This window comes from Cottoperca gobio, chromosome 9 (genome assembly GCF_900634415.1).
Source record: "Cottoperca gobio chromosome 9, fCotGob3.1, whole genome shotgun sequence".
Taxonomy (NCBI): Eukaryota; Metazoa; Chordata; class Actinopteri; order Perciformes; family Bovichtidae; genus Cottoperca; species Cottoperca gobio.
Genome location: NC_041363.1, coordinates 21,214,236 through 21,229,235, shown reverse-complemented (window position 1 = coordinate 21,229,235; position 15,000 = coordinate 21,214,236). Strand labels below are relative to the sequence as shown.

At 42.0% G+C, this 15,000-nt stretch overlaps 1 protein-coding gene across 2 annotated transcripts in view; it reads left to right on the top strand.

Moving 5' to 3' along the window:
- kremen1 (kringle containing transmembrane protein 1) overlaps window positions 1-12,501 on the top strand; it is a 57,105-nt gene extending 44,604 nt beyond the window's left edge. Inside the window, exons 4-9 of one of the 2 annotated variants that reach the window (XM_029439989.1) lie at window positions 2,317-2,441; window positions 4,007-4,160; window positions 4,804-5,136; window positions 9,672-9,869; window positions 10,511-10,595; window positions 11,458-12,501. In XM_029439989.1, coding sequence (XP_029295849.1) covers window positions 2,317-2,441; window positions 4,007-4,160; window positions 4,804-5,136; window positions 9,672-9,869; window positions 10,511-10,595; window positions 11,458-11,617 — 1,055 coding nt within the window. In that variant the 3' untranslated portion in view covers window positions 11,618-12,501. Of the gene's footprint in view, window positions 1-2,316; window positions 2,442-4,006; window positions 4,161-4,803; window positions 5,137-9,671; window positions 9,912-10,510; window positions 10,596-11,457 lie in introns of both variants that reach the window. The other variant, XM_029439988.1, reaches the window with a different exon arrangement.
- Window positions 12,502-15,000: the final 2,499 nt, after the last annotated feature.

The following is a 15,000-nucleotide window of genomic DNA, read 5'->3' as shown; positions in this document are numbered from 1 at the left end:
TCAGTTCATGATGCCACTTTTGATTGGTTCCTCTCTACATAGGGCTGGGCCATATGGCCAAAATCTTCTATCCCGTTACAGATAATTTCATATCGCGATAACAATATATATATATCACGAGATAGCATGTTTTTTAGTCATTCATAAAATAAATAGTTTATTTAAAATGACCACATGGTAAAGTTTATTTGTGTATATTACTCCTGTGTGAATTAAATTCTTAACAAATGAAAAGTATTTTCTTATATAACTAAGAAATGTTTTTTTGTGTAATACATGAAAATATAGAGAAATAAATAAATTCATATTTCCAGCTACCTCTACAATTATTTTGGAAATATTCAAATTGCCTGCTAATCCATCCCATAGCAATATGTTCCAAAATATCATGACAAGCTTGTAAAAATCAATGTGTTTTTCTGTTTCTTCCTGCCAAAAACTTGGTGCCAGTTGTTCACTGGTGGGACTTGCTGCGATCAGACGAGCAGACATATGTAAATGTCTGATAAGAGAAGACACACAACAACTGAAAAGCTCCAGAGATGTTCAGTTTAGGACAGAACGTAGAAAGAATATACAGTCAGGGGACAAACCGCTCCACGGTCTCTGCGCTCGTTGTCAGACTCTGCAGCGTCCACAAAGCAAGACTCCATCGTTGCACACACACATACAAGACTGTGTAATATCTAACTTATGATCAAATGCTCTCTTTGTGGGGAAACGGCATTGCTGAGTTCTCTCTTGAATTGTATTTGCATTCATATTTACATGGTGTAACACTGTTATTTTCGATGATTCTAATAATGAAGAGTTGGTATAAAATAAAAGTTTTTGATTTCCAGTTCAGAAGATTTCAGACATTTTGAGTTTTACAAGACCGCAAGAAAATCACACTTTGAGCTCTGTATTAAAGCTGGTTTGTGCGTCAGTTAACTTGCATTTGGAATTCGAAATGAATTTTGGAAATTGTAGAGGCATGATAAAGTTTTGTAATGTCACATGCTTTAGATTGTTTGTGTCTCCGAGCGAGATTGACAGCTATTTTGGACACAGTCTTTGCTCTTATCTTTTCCTAATGAGCTGGTCTGTACCCTAAGGTCGGATGACACTAATTCCATTTAGAAGAGCTTATGGGGGAGATTCTTTATACACACATTGGAAATTACTCTCAGATTGTGCGTTTACCTTTGTTTGCCAAAGTTGTTTAAACTCAGAACGTGGACATGAAACAAGAGTGAGCAATGAAAAACAAATCATGGGACATAGACTCCTGGAAGCTTTGTTGGCACTTCCTTAATTATTACTTTGAATTTAAAGGCTTTGGCGTGTTTAATCACTTTGAAAGATTGCATAGTATTTGATAAATACACAGTGGATTAAGGGAGGTGTCGGATTCATCTGACTCGAATAAGATCAGGAAAGGTGTCAACATCCATCTTCCATCTGTATGGTCTGTGATCAATCTGTGATTGTTGGCCTATTTGTGTCATAAATCCCCAGGTCTCGCCTCACAAACATTTTAATGCTCAGTAGTTATTGATGTGATGGGCTGCGACAACGGTCAAAACCAAGAGAGTATAAAAACTAAGTGAAACTAAGAAGTAGAAGTTGCTGCAGCTTGCATCGTTTTATGAAAGTTTGAACCAAAACTTTATAGAGTGAATTTTTGCTCTAATGTTACTTTTGTGCTCTTGACGGGTTAAAAGTAAACCTGCTTTTAATGTAGACCTAAGGTGTTGCTGCTTGGCCTCCTTCCAGACTTTGCCTTTACTCGAATACCTTCTGGAAAGGCGCTTTATAACACTTCTTGGCACATTGAAGGCATGAAATTGTGACCACACACACGCAGTCACACATGTAGAAAACGTTATACCCCTAATTTGATGCGAGTTGCGCTCCCACCTGACAGGGTACATTTTCTAGATTCCAGCTCCTGTCCCCTTCAACCTTCAACGCTCTTCCCTCCTCTCTCCAACTCCTCCTCCTCCTCCTCCTCGCCTCTTTTCTTCAGAGGCCAAATTGTTGTCTTGGCTGTTGGCAATTCACACCAAAATATTCAAACAAAAGGCCTGAAATACTTGTTGAGTGCGTCACAGTGTATACAGGCACATAAGGGTTCATGCAGCGTGTGATGTGTTTGCTAAAATACAAACCAGAGACTGATCCCTGCAGTTAAACCCCACAGAACTGAATATAACGCTCTCAATGACAAAAAAACACCCTTATATTTGCACAGCAAATGCTAATAATCAGCATAGGATACAGATTGTTGTGTGTAACTGATCGGTTTTTCACCCTCCTCTTGTCTCCCTACAGTGCCTGGGAACTTGGGTTGCTTCAAAGACAGCGGCGACCCGCCCACACTGTCCGGCACCAGCGAGACCTCCAACAAACTCACCATCCAGAACTGCATTAGCTTCTGTAGGAAGCAGAGATACAAGGTGAGAAATGTGTGAAATGAAAATAAAACCTGTTCAGCATCATATTTGAACTCAAATTAAAGCTGGCAGCCTCTGTAGGACAAAACATTCAAAACTAAAAGACTCAAATTACCAACTCCTTTATCCTCGTACTGGAAAGTTTAAATGTGTCCCCTCATTGGATGAAAAGTGTCCAGTCAATTGCCCTTGTCATGAATGGATACAAGCTGTCTCCAGCAATAGTCAAGCTTTTATGTAAATCATCTGTATTTATGAGCAATTTGCTGACAGTTGTTGCCCAGTGCAGTCTATGCTCTCTTTATTCAGCCATTAAACTTCCTGCTTCGAACCAACCAGCGGATGACAAATCATCACGGCAATCAAGGCTGACAGCTGGAAATGAACGATTATTAGCCCAGTGGGCACCTCTTCTCTTCGTCAATGCGTTTTCTGTCATCTCTGTATCTGGCAGGCCATTGTCTCCACTATAAGCAGTGCCAGGTGTTCATTTTCTGTCTCAGCAGATCTGGTTCAGCTTCGTCTGCATTGACAGATACTGACAGTTCCCCCCTCCCTTCTCAATTCAGCAGATGTTACAGGATGTGGCGGCAGATTGGCATCTTCTGCCCACCCTTGGACTGTCACCGTCCTTAACGTGCATGTGAAACGTCGGTGCTCGGAAGTACAGATCCCATGTGACTCTATGACAAATAGCATGCCTGATGAGTTAGACAGCAATCCATCGCTTGTTTCTGCCTGAAGTATTCACGTTGGTGTTACTTCATCAGATAGAATAATGCAACAAGGACGTAGCTTGATACATCTTGGCGGGAGCACGGGCTCCCAAATTCCTATTCCATGACAAAAGACGCAGAGTGGGAAATGATGCAGTACCTTCAGTTGTGCGTATTCATTTAGGGCCTGAAAACAGACAATGGTGTCCTTTTGAATGGAGGACAATGGCTCTTTTGAGAACAAGCAGTCAGCAGTGGCGAGTTCAAGACTGTGTGAAGGTTTTTGACGTTTTGCATTCCTGCTCCGATGCTTTCAGGAAACAGTTTACTAACAGTTTTGATTTGAATGATAGGTAGGTGCTATTTCTGTAAGGTATATTCTCTACAACCTGTGTGCAGCTGCGTGTTTGAAAGTAGGCTTCTAATCAGCTGAGAGTGTGTGGTTATCCAGACTCAGGTTGCAGCATCTTGTAATTAGCAGAGAAAGAGCACTTCAGACTTTAGAGAGAAGGAGCGTCATGCAGTGAACTGTTACTACAATGTCACATAAAGCTGATATGAGAAACACGACCTATACAAATGCTTTCATTGGACTGTGTTATGTATTTGCAAATGTATTTTATTTGAATGCAAAGTTGTCTGATTTTATGGGGGGGTGCCATTTTGAATATGTTTAGAGGAAATATCCAAAATCTTTATCGTCTCAGTCGTTGGACTGACGCCCTCAATGTTTTCCTCGCCGGCCCCCATGCTGAATTAATTTATAATACATAGCATTATGGGAAGTGTTACCCAACGTTTGTTTTGAATTGCTGATGCAATGATTTGCATAAATCCTTTTGTGTGTTGCAGCTTGCCGGCATGGAGTCAGGATATGCCTGCTTCTGTGGCAATGAAGTGGACCAGCGTGACCCCGGCGAGTCGCCTAGCATGGAGTGTAACCATGTTTGCTTCGGCGACCACACCCAGCCCTGCGGTGGAGACGGCTGGGTCATCATCTTCGACAGTGAGTGTTAACAAGTGTCGCCCTGGGTATTCCCATCTGGGGGGGAAATATATTTCCAAAGAAATAAACGTATAAAAAGACATCTGTATCTGTGGTAATGAGCCTTAGTGCGCTCTGTGTTCGTGCATAAGCCTGAGGTGGGAACATGTATGTCATTCGTGATGTCATGTCTTCCATCAAAGACGTTTTGGTAAATTAGGCTCCAGTTCACCTAAAAGTACATTTCTTTCCTCTCCCACAACTGTGATCAGACCTACAGCCTTCTACATTACTGTACATCAACACGTATTGATTATACAAAATGATTTTCAGTTCCGGAAACCTAAAGCTGATGCCTGGTTGCCAGCCTGTACTGAGTACTGATCCCACACTTCTCTTTTTCCCAAATTTAAAATCGTTTTTATGTAAGTCAACATCACCCGTTGCTGTGGTGCTAAGAGTTGAATCATTGTAACTGATATCTGAAACATTGAATTTTATGGCAACATTTTCAAAGAAAGTGCATTTAATGTGAATCAACCCGACTCATCCACTTGATAAAGTCAGTAATGGGGCCGATACAAATCTGGTTGATGCATCAATGAGTACCATGTCAGTTCATAGACTGACTATTTTCTTCTCTTTTTTGTGCTCTTTCTTCCAGCCCGAGTGGGGGCCTGCGGTGGAAACTACTCTTCTCCATCAGGAGTGATCTACTCCCCTGACTTCCCCGACAAGTACGGAGCTGGCCGTGTTTGCTACTGGACTGTCCAGGTCCCTGGAGCCTACGCCATCCTCTTCAACTTCACTTTCTTTGAGATCTCCGACCAGACGGACATGGTGGAGCTCCTGAACGGCTACACCAACCAGGTGTTGGCACGCTTCGACTGGCGCAGCCCGCCGAGGGAGCTGGTGAACGTCACAGGCGACTATGTCATACTGTACTTCTACTCAGACCGCACCAACCAGGCCCAGGGATTTGCTCTGCTTTACCAAGGTATGATTTCACTTGCTTTTTTTGGTATTTTTGGTGAGAATGGTTGCGTCGAACGAAGAGTGGTTTTGGAAAATGTCTCCAATCTTATGACAGAGTATAACTTCTAATGTTTGGTTTGAGTTTTAGCAAACGTCCTGTACTACAGTACCCACTCTCCAACCCACCGAGAGCCACATTTGCATGATCAGGTGCGTGCTGACTTGCTGGCTCCGTGATGGATTTGCATGGCAGCTCTAGTTTTGTGGATTAACGCCTTTTAGCTGTGGTGAGGCAGTTGTCACGCCACTGGCTGGCCCTTTTCTCTTTTCATTTGTTAGTCAATGTCTCACAGCCCCCGGGTGATACTGCATATTTAAATAATGTTTTGTTTTTCTAGGAACTCACTCTCTTATCAAGCAGCGGCAGGCTGCTTTGCTTCTCCAGAGTGTTCCTCGGTGAATTGCACAGCAAATGTTTTTATGCCACCTACATACAAAATACTGTGATGCATCGCGCCTTCTGATAGCATGATTTCACTGTAGAGCAGACATACAGCTGGGGAACTAATAGCTCACAGAAAGTTAAAGACCTCACAGCAAATCATTTCGTTATCTCTCTAGACTACTGTGGACAGCGTTGAAAAGCTAATGTTGAAAAAGAATAGCTGTCCTCTGTTGTTTTCATATTACTGTACGTTCTCTCAGAATGAGCCTGAATGCACCAAAAATGATTTAATAGATTAATTTCTGGAGGCATGAGAGAAGCACACCCTGATATAATTCAGTTTAGGTGACATTCAAGCTCACAGCTCGCTACACTGCGAGGCAATCTGTCCCCGCTCCTGCCTCTCTGCCTCCATTTGTAATCCTCTGTCATTTTTCTCGCCGGTAGCGTTACAGTAAAAACAATATGGGAAGGTCAAAATCCGCTGACCTCTGGACAGGCACGATCCTTTTTGCTCACGTCTTATTTTTTTTATGTGAGGCATCATGTAGCATAGAAATGGAATCTGAGACATGATATGAGGAAAGGTCACCTCCTGAAGTAATAGGGTTTTTTTGGAGAAGATAGAGAGAAGAATACATAGTGCCTCGGGTACAGAGACACATAACAGAAAGAGAAAGACAACAGGTAAACAAAGTTAAAATATCGACACTTCATACATCTAATATGTCCTTTGTGGCAAGCTGAGCGGTCAAAGAGGTAATTTCAGAATAAACACTCTCAGATGACGATGGCGAAACATCATAGCTGAGCCCGCTTTCGAAGCGTGGTATTTTGTTTGCAAATGGGGAACATGTGGGAAGTTCTGGGAACATCACAGTCAAGTTGAACTGTTATGTGAAAGGAAAAGAAAAATCTCATGCTGCTTTAACATCCAACCACCATTCATAGAAGAGTGGAACCGGCCTGGATCAAATAGAATTCAGAATTAGTTCTGGGTGTTTGATTCAACCTATGTGGGACACAGGATGGGTGGGGTTCACCATTTAGTTTGGAGTGTGTCTCATCTTACAGCAAGGAGTCCACCTAAATTGGGCTAAAATCTCTAGCTATGAGTTTCCTCATAAGACCTTTTCACAAAGCTACTGAGAGCTGAGAGGACTCTAAAGACAGGAGAGGTGGGGTGACCGTTATGAATCTATAGGTTATGAATTAGTTTACTCACTATGTATGCAGTGAATGTGAAATAATATTATATATATATATATATATATCAATACACAGAGACATGAGGACCAAGACGTTGTTAGATAAATAGATATCATGTCACAGATTTCATACATAGTAACATCTTGACTTGTTCATTATATTGTATCTGGTATCAAATACCATCCGCATGTGATATTTTATATTCCAGCTGACAAAACAAATAATTACACTTTGATATATATCACCAATTTCACTCCCTCAAATACCCTTTATTCATGGATGTGTGACAGTTTAGCGCCCGTACAGTTCCAGAGTGTAATTCATCTACATAGCTGTCACTGCCTCCTTTTCTCTTCTGAGCGTCCTCCTTCTAAAGGCTACCGAACCCGGTTCCGTTGCCTGCTCACCCGGCTCCGGTTCTGGCGCGACACCAGCTGCAGTTAGCAACAGTTAGTGGTTAGCGTCACTTTAGCTTTCTCTCCATCAGGAAACTCAGTAAATCACAGAGAGTCGAGGCAGAGCAGCCGGAGGACATCACAGGGAAAACCAGAAAACATTTTCTCCCTAATAGGATCTGGATCTCCCATAGGATCCAGTTTCACCAACATCAACTTAGTGCCTCAAAGACTTACGCACTTCTCGCAGGAGATCATACCCGCTCACCAAAGTTACGTAGTGCAATCAGGGTAGCAGAGGGGTACGGACAGAGACACCATTCTCCCTATTACTGTGTCTGTGTAGCACCAAAAGGATTTTGTAGATACAAACAATTGGTCTTAGACAAAAAACCTATGCGACTGTAAGCCATGACCTTTCCTAACTCGGCTAATAAGGAGCAACGTGTAGCCTTAGGAAGCTTAGAATTACAATCACCAATATCCTAATTATTTCTACTTCCTACCCACTCAGGAGCAACTGAAAGAGACACAAACTTCTCCGTTCTTTGTGTGATGTGTTTGAGGCAAATAAGAAAAGGCTTACCTTACTTTGATGACTTTGATCTTGCTCGATTGCCGATACATTTCCGAGATGTTTATCTTTATCACCAAAGCTCATTGCAAATGAACATTTTAGAAAAATTATGAAGGAGTCAAGTGCCACAGTTTGTTTCTCAGAAGCGAAAAGAACATTCTCAAAATCAACCAGTGATTTTAAATAAATCACGTCTATGTTTAGGAGAAGTAAATGAAAGGCAGAGGAGATCTTATTTATATATTGCTCGCCTCTGGGAACACATAAATGTGTAGAAATAGTCAAGGCTCTCTGGCACTGTTGCTTTATGCATCAAACTCTGCCACATCTGGCGCTGTAAGAAGGTTAAAACAAACCAAATTTATTGCAAACAGTTTTTTGAATGATGTCTGGGGGGGACAGAAAAGCTCTCACCACACCGCATGTTTACAGCACGCATGAGTGTTTTTGAAAAGTCGATCTGTTTCTTTATTATTGTAAACGCATTTAATATTAACTTGCGACTGCTGTGTATACTTTCAACAACATGATCAACGCGCTGTATCCGATTACTGCGTGCTTGCTGCAACAGCCCACTTTACCCACGGGAATAATTAAAGGGGCGTTAAGTGATATGTGTCCTCAACTTATAGAAATGACATGGCTGAGCTTTTCTTCTTCTGTGTCTCTGCCACAGCATGCACCGCTCCCTATCCTCTCCCTCACAGCTGTGAAAGCCTGGCTATAATACATAGAAATAGTCCCATTGTCACATTGCAGAGAACTGTAACATTAGTCCAATTAGGGCTGGGCAATATGGCTGGAATTAAGTATATTAACAAGATGAATAAGACGATAGAAAGACTAACTTTATTGCTAATCGAGATATGATTCATAAATTGGAAGATGTACAAAATGAATAATGTATTTGCTTCAGAAGTTGGCAGTTAGTTTGCCTCTTCCATCTTCTCTGAACTTATTTCCACCCTTTTCTTTTTGTTGTATGCTTAACTATTCATGGTTAATTATATGCAAATAACATAGAGCTAAATAAAGACTCGGGGGCGAATTCACAGAAAAGGGATAGCAGCTGCTGATAGCACCATGAATTGCGCATCACTTGAAGCTGCTATCTGCCCCCTCTCAAGGTCCGATTCACTATGGTGGTAATGATGTTGCAGCGCAAACGCACACATAACATTTTGCAGCTGAGTGCAATTTGCCCTTTTTTGAGGAGGGAGAATAATTAGTTTATTTATTTAGTATATAATAAACGTATGAGTCCCAAGCTGTATTCCTCTATTTTTCATTACACAACTGCCATTGTATCCGGTCACTGCATCCCAAAATAAACGAGTTTGATGCCTTTGATGAGTGGAAAGTCTGGGCGTGACCCCTCATATAAATGTGTTTCAGTTACCACCAACTCTCTGAAGACGCTCATAATTCCACTGTAACTGCGTGTGGCTATTTGCACTGATCTTTGTGAATTGGAGAATATTTCTCCTTGCTCTTTGTCTTTCTGCCATTTTCTCCTCTGCTTAAGAAACTCTTAAGCCTCTTAAAAGTCCTCCTTCATACTTTTTCCATACTTCCTCTGACAGCCTTTCACCTTCAGAGCTCTCTTAAGGGCCAAGATGCTTTGTGAATAACTTGTATCTTTGCAAGGATCTGATCCTAAATTCAAGATTCTTCGTAGAATATTGTCTCTAGGAGCAACTCTTGGAAGCTTTGTGAACACAGCAGCAGAGTTCTTCAGCAGGAGTTGGCGGAGACTAAAAGCAGACCTATAATAAGAGTCGATATTGAATGTTGACTACATTTGATAGAACTCCACTCAATATAAATAATAGTGTGGCCCTGTGTCTGCTTGATGTGCAAATAAGCAACTGTGACAGTGTAATGCACAACATCTATGAACCTGTCTTAATCAGCTGCTATTCTTTCCCCAGCACTGACAAGCCAAGACACCAGAACAATGGAGGCTGAAGGAGATGAGGAGGATGAAGGAGAGGACGTCTCCAGCACGGCGGGCCCGCAGCTAGCTGGCGGCGTCACCGAGCGATCCAACAGCACCTCTAACGGAGGTTCCTCCCAGATCGTCTACGTGATCACGTCCAGCCCCGGTAAACCGGAGCACAACATGCCAGGTCAGTGGGCTGGACGCGGCGAGACCACCGGCCACAGCGCTAGTATGTTAACACCCACGATACACCGCACCTACTGCACCTCTCTCTACCTCTGCAGGGATGATTCGAGAGGTCTCTAAAAGATAGAGCTCCCAGTTTTGTATGCCCCGGTTTCTCTGAAAGTATTCAAATCATCTTAGTTTGATGAGAGGCTTCTGGGATCTTTGGCCCAGAGTGACTTCCTGTGATCACATATAGACGTAATTCCACATGACACTTGTTTTTTCCTGTCAGTGACTCACAACTGAAGTTACTTTGGGTCCCCCTGCTGATCACAAACAGGCCTCTTGTCGAAGCTGCGCAGAGTGGACTGATGTGTTCGGTGCTTTTCTTCTTCCCTCAAACATCCCTCTTTCCAAACTCTGAGCGCTCTGCCTCAAAAGGCCATCTGATGTGTTTCTCAATCAGAGGAGAACAGATGTGCATTGAGAGTGCATCACCATTTTTTGACAATTTGCTGGCTGAACACTGCTAACAGGTGTGCTAGCAGCAGCGTTTGAATAATCCTTCGCTTGCTAATCCATTTCAGTCTGCTTGAGTTTGTTTTCATTACTGTGATCATATATCTGATGTCTTGTTACTGTGTCGCTCCCTCTCCATAGTGTGGACCATTTACGCTCTGGCTGCTCTCCTCATTCTGACAGTCATAGCCATGCTGGCGAAGCTGCTGCTGCATATCACGGTCAAGTAAGTATGAGGATATTCGAGGTGTGCATGATCAACCAAGCATCAAATGTCAAAGCATACATCTGTAGTGTTATGCTTCATTTGTGTTATACTGGAAAAGGTGAAAGAACAGGATGACATTCACACATTAGTTGAATTTTAATGTGACTATAGCAGCTTACAAACGTACAAAAAGAAAGTTAAAATGAGCGCATTCTTCTAGTTTGGTTCAGCCAAGAGGGACTTCCGATGATCACACATAGCAGTCATGCTACATGATGCTTGTTTTCTCCTGTCAGTGATTCATAACTGAAGTTACAGTTACACAGGGGAAATGAAGACATTCCCCTCATTGTAGCAACACAGGAAATATATAAGAATACAAAATTAAGAAAGAAAACTCATCTATTGACTAAAAATTCTTGGTATTTGTTTAATAATTTTCTTTAAGTAGAAAATATCTTACTTTTTGGATCCTCTTCTTTATTTCTGAAAATGAATTTAATAAATAAGAAAAAGTTTGTAGTAGGCGAGTTTTTGCTGAACAGCGAGTTCTTCTTTATTTTTGATTTCTAAAATACTAAACGGGCTTTAACTTTTTCACCAAACACAATATTCATTCACATAATCTTTTTTTATGATTTAAGTGAACTCTATTTTACCAATTTAGCAAATATTGTATTTTAGATTTTGACCATCACTATGTGCAGATTCAGTTTGATAAACATATCAAGTGGAAGATAATGAAGCCTATAAAAGCATCCACTATTGTAATTGCCATTAGTTTGTGTTTATAATAAAGCAGGTGTGTGACACTGTTTCCCCCTCTCTCGTGTTCTACTCTTCTCGTCTCTTTTCCTCTCCTTTCCATTTTCCCTCTCAGGTCTCCAAACATCCCAACGGTCAGCGGTTCAGACAGCTGCAGCCAGAGCACGGCGTCCTCTGAGCCTTGGATCATCCTGTATCGACCCTCGACCATCTCCCTCTTCAAGAAGAAGCTAAAGAACCACCACGGCGACCTCAGCCCCCTGGTGGGCAACTAGCGCCCCCGCTGCGCTCCACCGTTAACCAAACGCTACCGCCACCCACAACTTCTCTGTACAAGGGCCGTCAGATGCAAGGCCTTCAGACAATGAAACTATATGAGGCGCTACGCCAACAAGCCAACAACTGAGTGGCTAATGACAAGTGACTGAGTGACTGCTACCAAATGGCCCGTGGGCCCAAGTGGCTAGGCCCTCCCATCCTGTTCAGCACCAAAGAGGAGCGGGACAGGCAGGGCTGTCAGTGACCTCAGTGTGGGAGAGGAGAGCGGAGGAGGACGATCTGCAGCTCTGACAAACATACAAGGCGGAAAGTGAGGCTCCATTTCCATCACCCACAGATGTCCATAGCAATCAGCATACCTCCAAAAACCCTTCCAGACTGCAGGCTCACCAGTGAAAACACAACCCTAGCCGGGTGCAGATTAACGGCTAACTTCACTGTCTGTGTTCAGTTTAGGAAACAGGGAGGTTTACCTCTTCCCAGTGCTTCAGAGTCACAACCGACTCTTCATCAGCATCAAAGAGAGGATGAAGAAACGGAGTCTTTGATACACACATGGTGTAACACTTAGCAGTTTTGTATAACTCCTCTAACTGCCTCATATGGATGATGAACACTCGCAGCCAAAAAACAGAATCCTCCCATCCCAAAGAGTATTTATTTGTCTTTTTGATTCCATATGCAAAGTGCTCATGTTTCTTTTTGATGTGCTTCACGTGACAACTAGCTTTCTGAGGAGAGGGAAAGAGGACACGGAAACGTCGTGCAGAAGGTAGATATCACAGCACTTTGGGGATGAATCACTCGCCGTAAAAAGGAAAAGATCAGAGAGCGCTCTCGCCCACTCAGCGCTCATGTGGATTTGGGTGGAGAGATAAGTAGCGTCGCTCACTTGGGGAGGGGGGGGGGGATATGGGTGGTGCAGTTTGCAGACAAACTGCCATTTAGGGAGGATTGGGAAGATCTGAGGGCTTTTTCTGCTCGGTGGTGGGTGGGAGCCTTTCCGGTTTGATGGTGTTCAAGTGCCTTAAGGATCTCCTCTTCCCTTGTCTCAGATGCATCACATCTGTTTCTTCCACGGGGTCCTTCACTAGAGTCTTTAAAATCAGCGTGGATGTGAAGAGTTTCATTCCAAAATAGGATTTCCACCACCTAAATGTAAAGTGTAAAAAAAATAATGCTACATCTTGTACAGCGATTGAAAGCGTTAAGTCTTTTTAAACATAGTACACTCAACTGAACACCTCTCCAGACCGGATCTTTTACATTTTTATTACATGACGGACATGATGATATTTCCAAAATGAACACAAAGCCTTTTGGGATCAAACTCCTCATGTAGTATTATGTGTAGTCTTGGACATTTACTGAACATATTGTTCACATTAAGTTGTCTTTTGATTACAGGGGGGGGTGGGGGTGAATATTGTTGTATATTGTGTAATTCACTGATGATATTTATGTCTGCTCTTTCATTTTGTGTCTCGGCAAAGCATTTGAGAAACCTGTCAAAGTACTTCCTCGTCAACTTAGCTTTTTTCTCCTTTGACAGCGGTACATTTCTTAAATTCTACACGATGCTGCAGACCTGGAAGCTTTACGTGTAACCTTGATTTCAGGCCAAAAGGTTGAACGCAAACAATATAACCAGACAGAAATATAACCAGAAGCACTATGCACATGCTGTCAGAAGGTTTGTAGCTGTGACGGTCTTTCTGTGCGTTGCTGTGACATTTAAACTACTTGTGAAAAGTCAAAATTTTGTAGTTCGTCAATGGCATAGTTATGGCATTTCCTGTCTTGGGACTGGATGTTTTTGCAGATGATCACCCAAAAAAAACCACTGATAGGATAAATAAAGGAGATGTTAGAAACATCAACGCACTTAATCTTGCTCCTACTTACAAGATGAAATAGTACTTATTCACTTTTGCATTCAGTTTCAGTGAAAAGACAGAGAGAGAAAAAAAAACTTTGGGCAGCAACCTGAGCACTTGAGACAAAAGGGTTATATTTTACACATGATGCAGCATCACACTGACATTCACGTCAAAAGATTTATGGTTTTCCAAGAATCAGACAGAATTGAGGTCGATAAAAAAGATTGAGAACCTTTTTCTTTCCCCAATCAGAAGTTTGTAAAAATGTGACTCTGTGCTATATTCTGCCTGTCTGCTCAACTGTAACTCATGTTAATTATTGCAAGACAAGAGCACATACCCCTGGGTCTGTGATGTTCAGAGCAGACCATGCGTAGAGAGAGGGTGAAAGAAAAAAGAAGGATAATAGCAATGAGAGCGATGAGGAATTAATGTGCGTTCACATCAAACACAAGCTAACGGAATCTGACAGTTAAAATCTAACAAGGGCATATTTGTTTGGATAGCCTGGTGAATTATGCAAACTCCCGTCCTCCAGTCAATCGGAAAGTTCCACGCTATCTTCTGAGCGGTGGAAATGGTCTTTTCCTAAACTGTCGTTGACGTGACTGTCCTGTAGTGCTTGATGACGTGAACACATCACCAGAAGCCCTGTGGCAAATGATAAAGAGGGGCCAAAACATTGTTTTCATAAAATTGTAAATACAAAAAAAATATTGAAATGTTTAATTTATACAGTAAATTATTGTTATTTTGTATGTGAATGGGATATAATCTATCTTTTGTATAAGTGAAGTATCTTTGTAGTTTTATTTAATGTGTCCTGGTTGCAAAATAAACACTGTATGCATGTTTCTTAAGCTTGTGTTGTGCTTGTTATTTTGTTTTGTTACATCCTCCTAATAAAACAACATGTATTATACAATATTGCGTACCAAAGTGGATCAAGCTAATCCCATTCACTTTTCCATCTGAAATAATAGATTCAGGCTGCAGTGTTGGTGGGACATCTGCACCCCCTTCTCCTTTCCTTTCTGTGGAGTTAAATATTTATCTGATATGCAAAAGGACTCCCAGACTGTTTGGAGATGCACACACACGGAGGGAGTGCCATGTGTAACCCATTGGTTTCCCTCTGGGATCAGGTCAAGCATGCAACCTGCACATTTTAGAGGGTAACAGCAGGAGTTCAGCTTTACAACTGGAACACTGTGAACAAAACAAACATGGAAGGATGTGTAATAAGCTGGAACACTTGGGATGTTTGCAACTGTGATTTCTTAATTCATTAAAGGTGTTTCTGTGTTTTCTTTCATCAAGTGCTCGCTCTGGAACTTTTTAAGGGCTGGTTCTGTTTTTGAGGAACTGGGCAGCACCGTGTGCTCGCTATTTGTTCGCAAAACAATTGGCAAATCCACAGAGAAGAAAAGCGATCCTGATAAATGTTTGCAAGTGCTTCCAAACAGTGTCAATGTGCAATAACGAGGGCTTGCAATTTG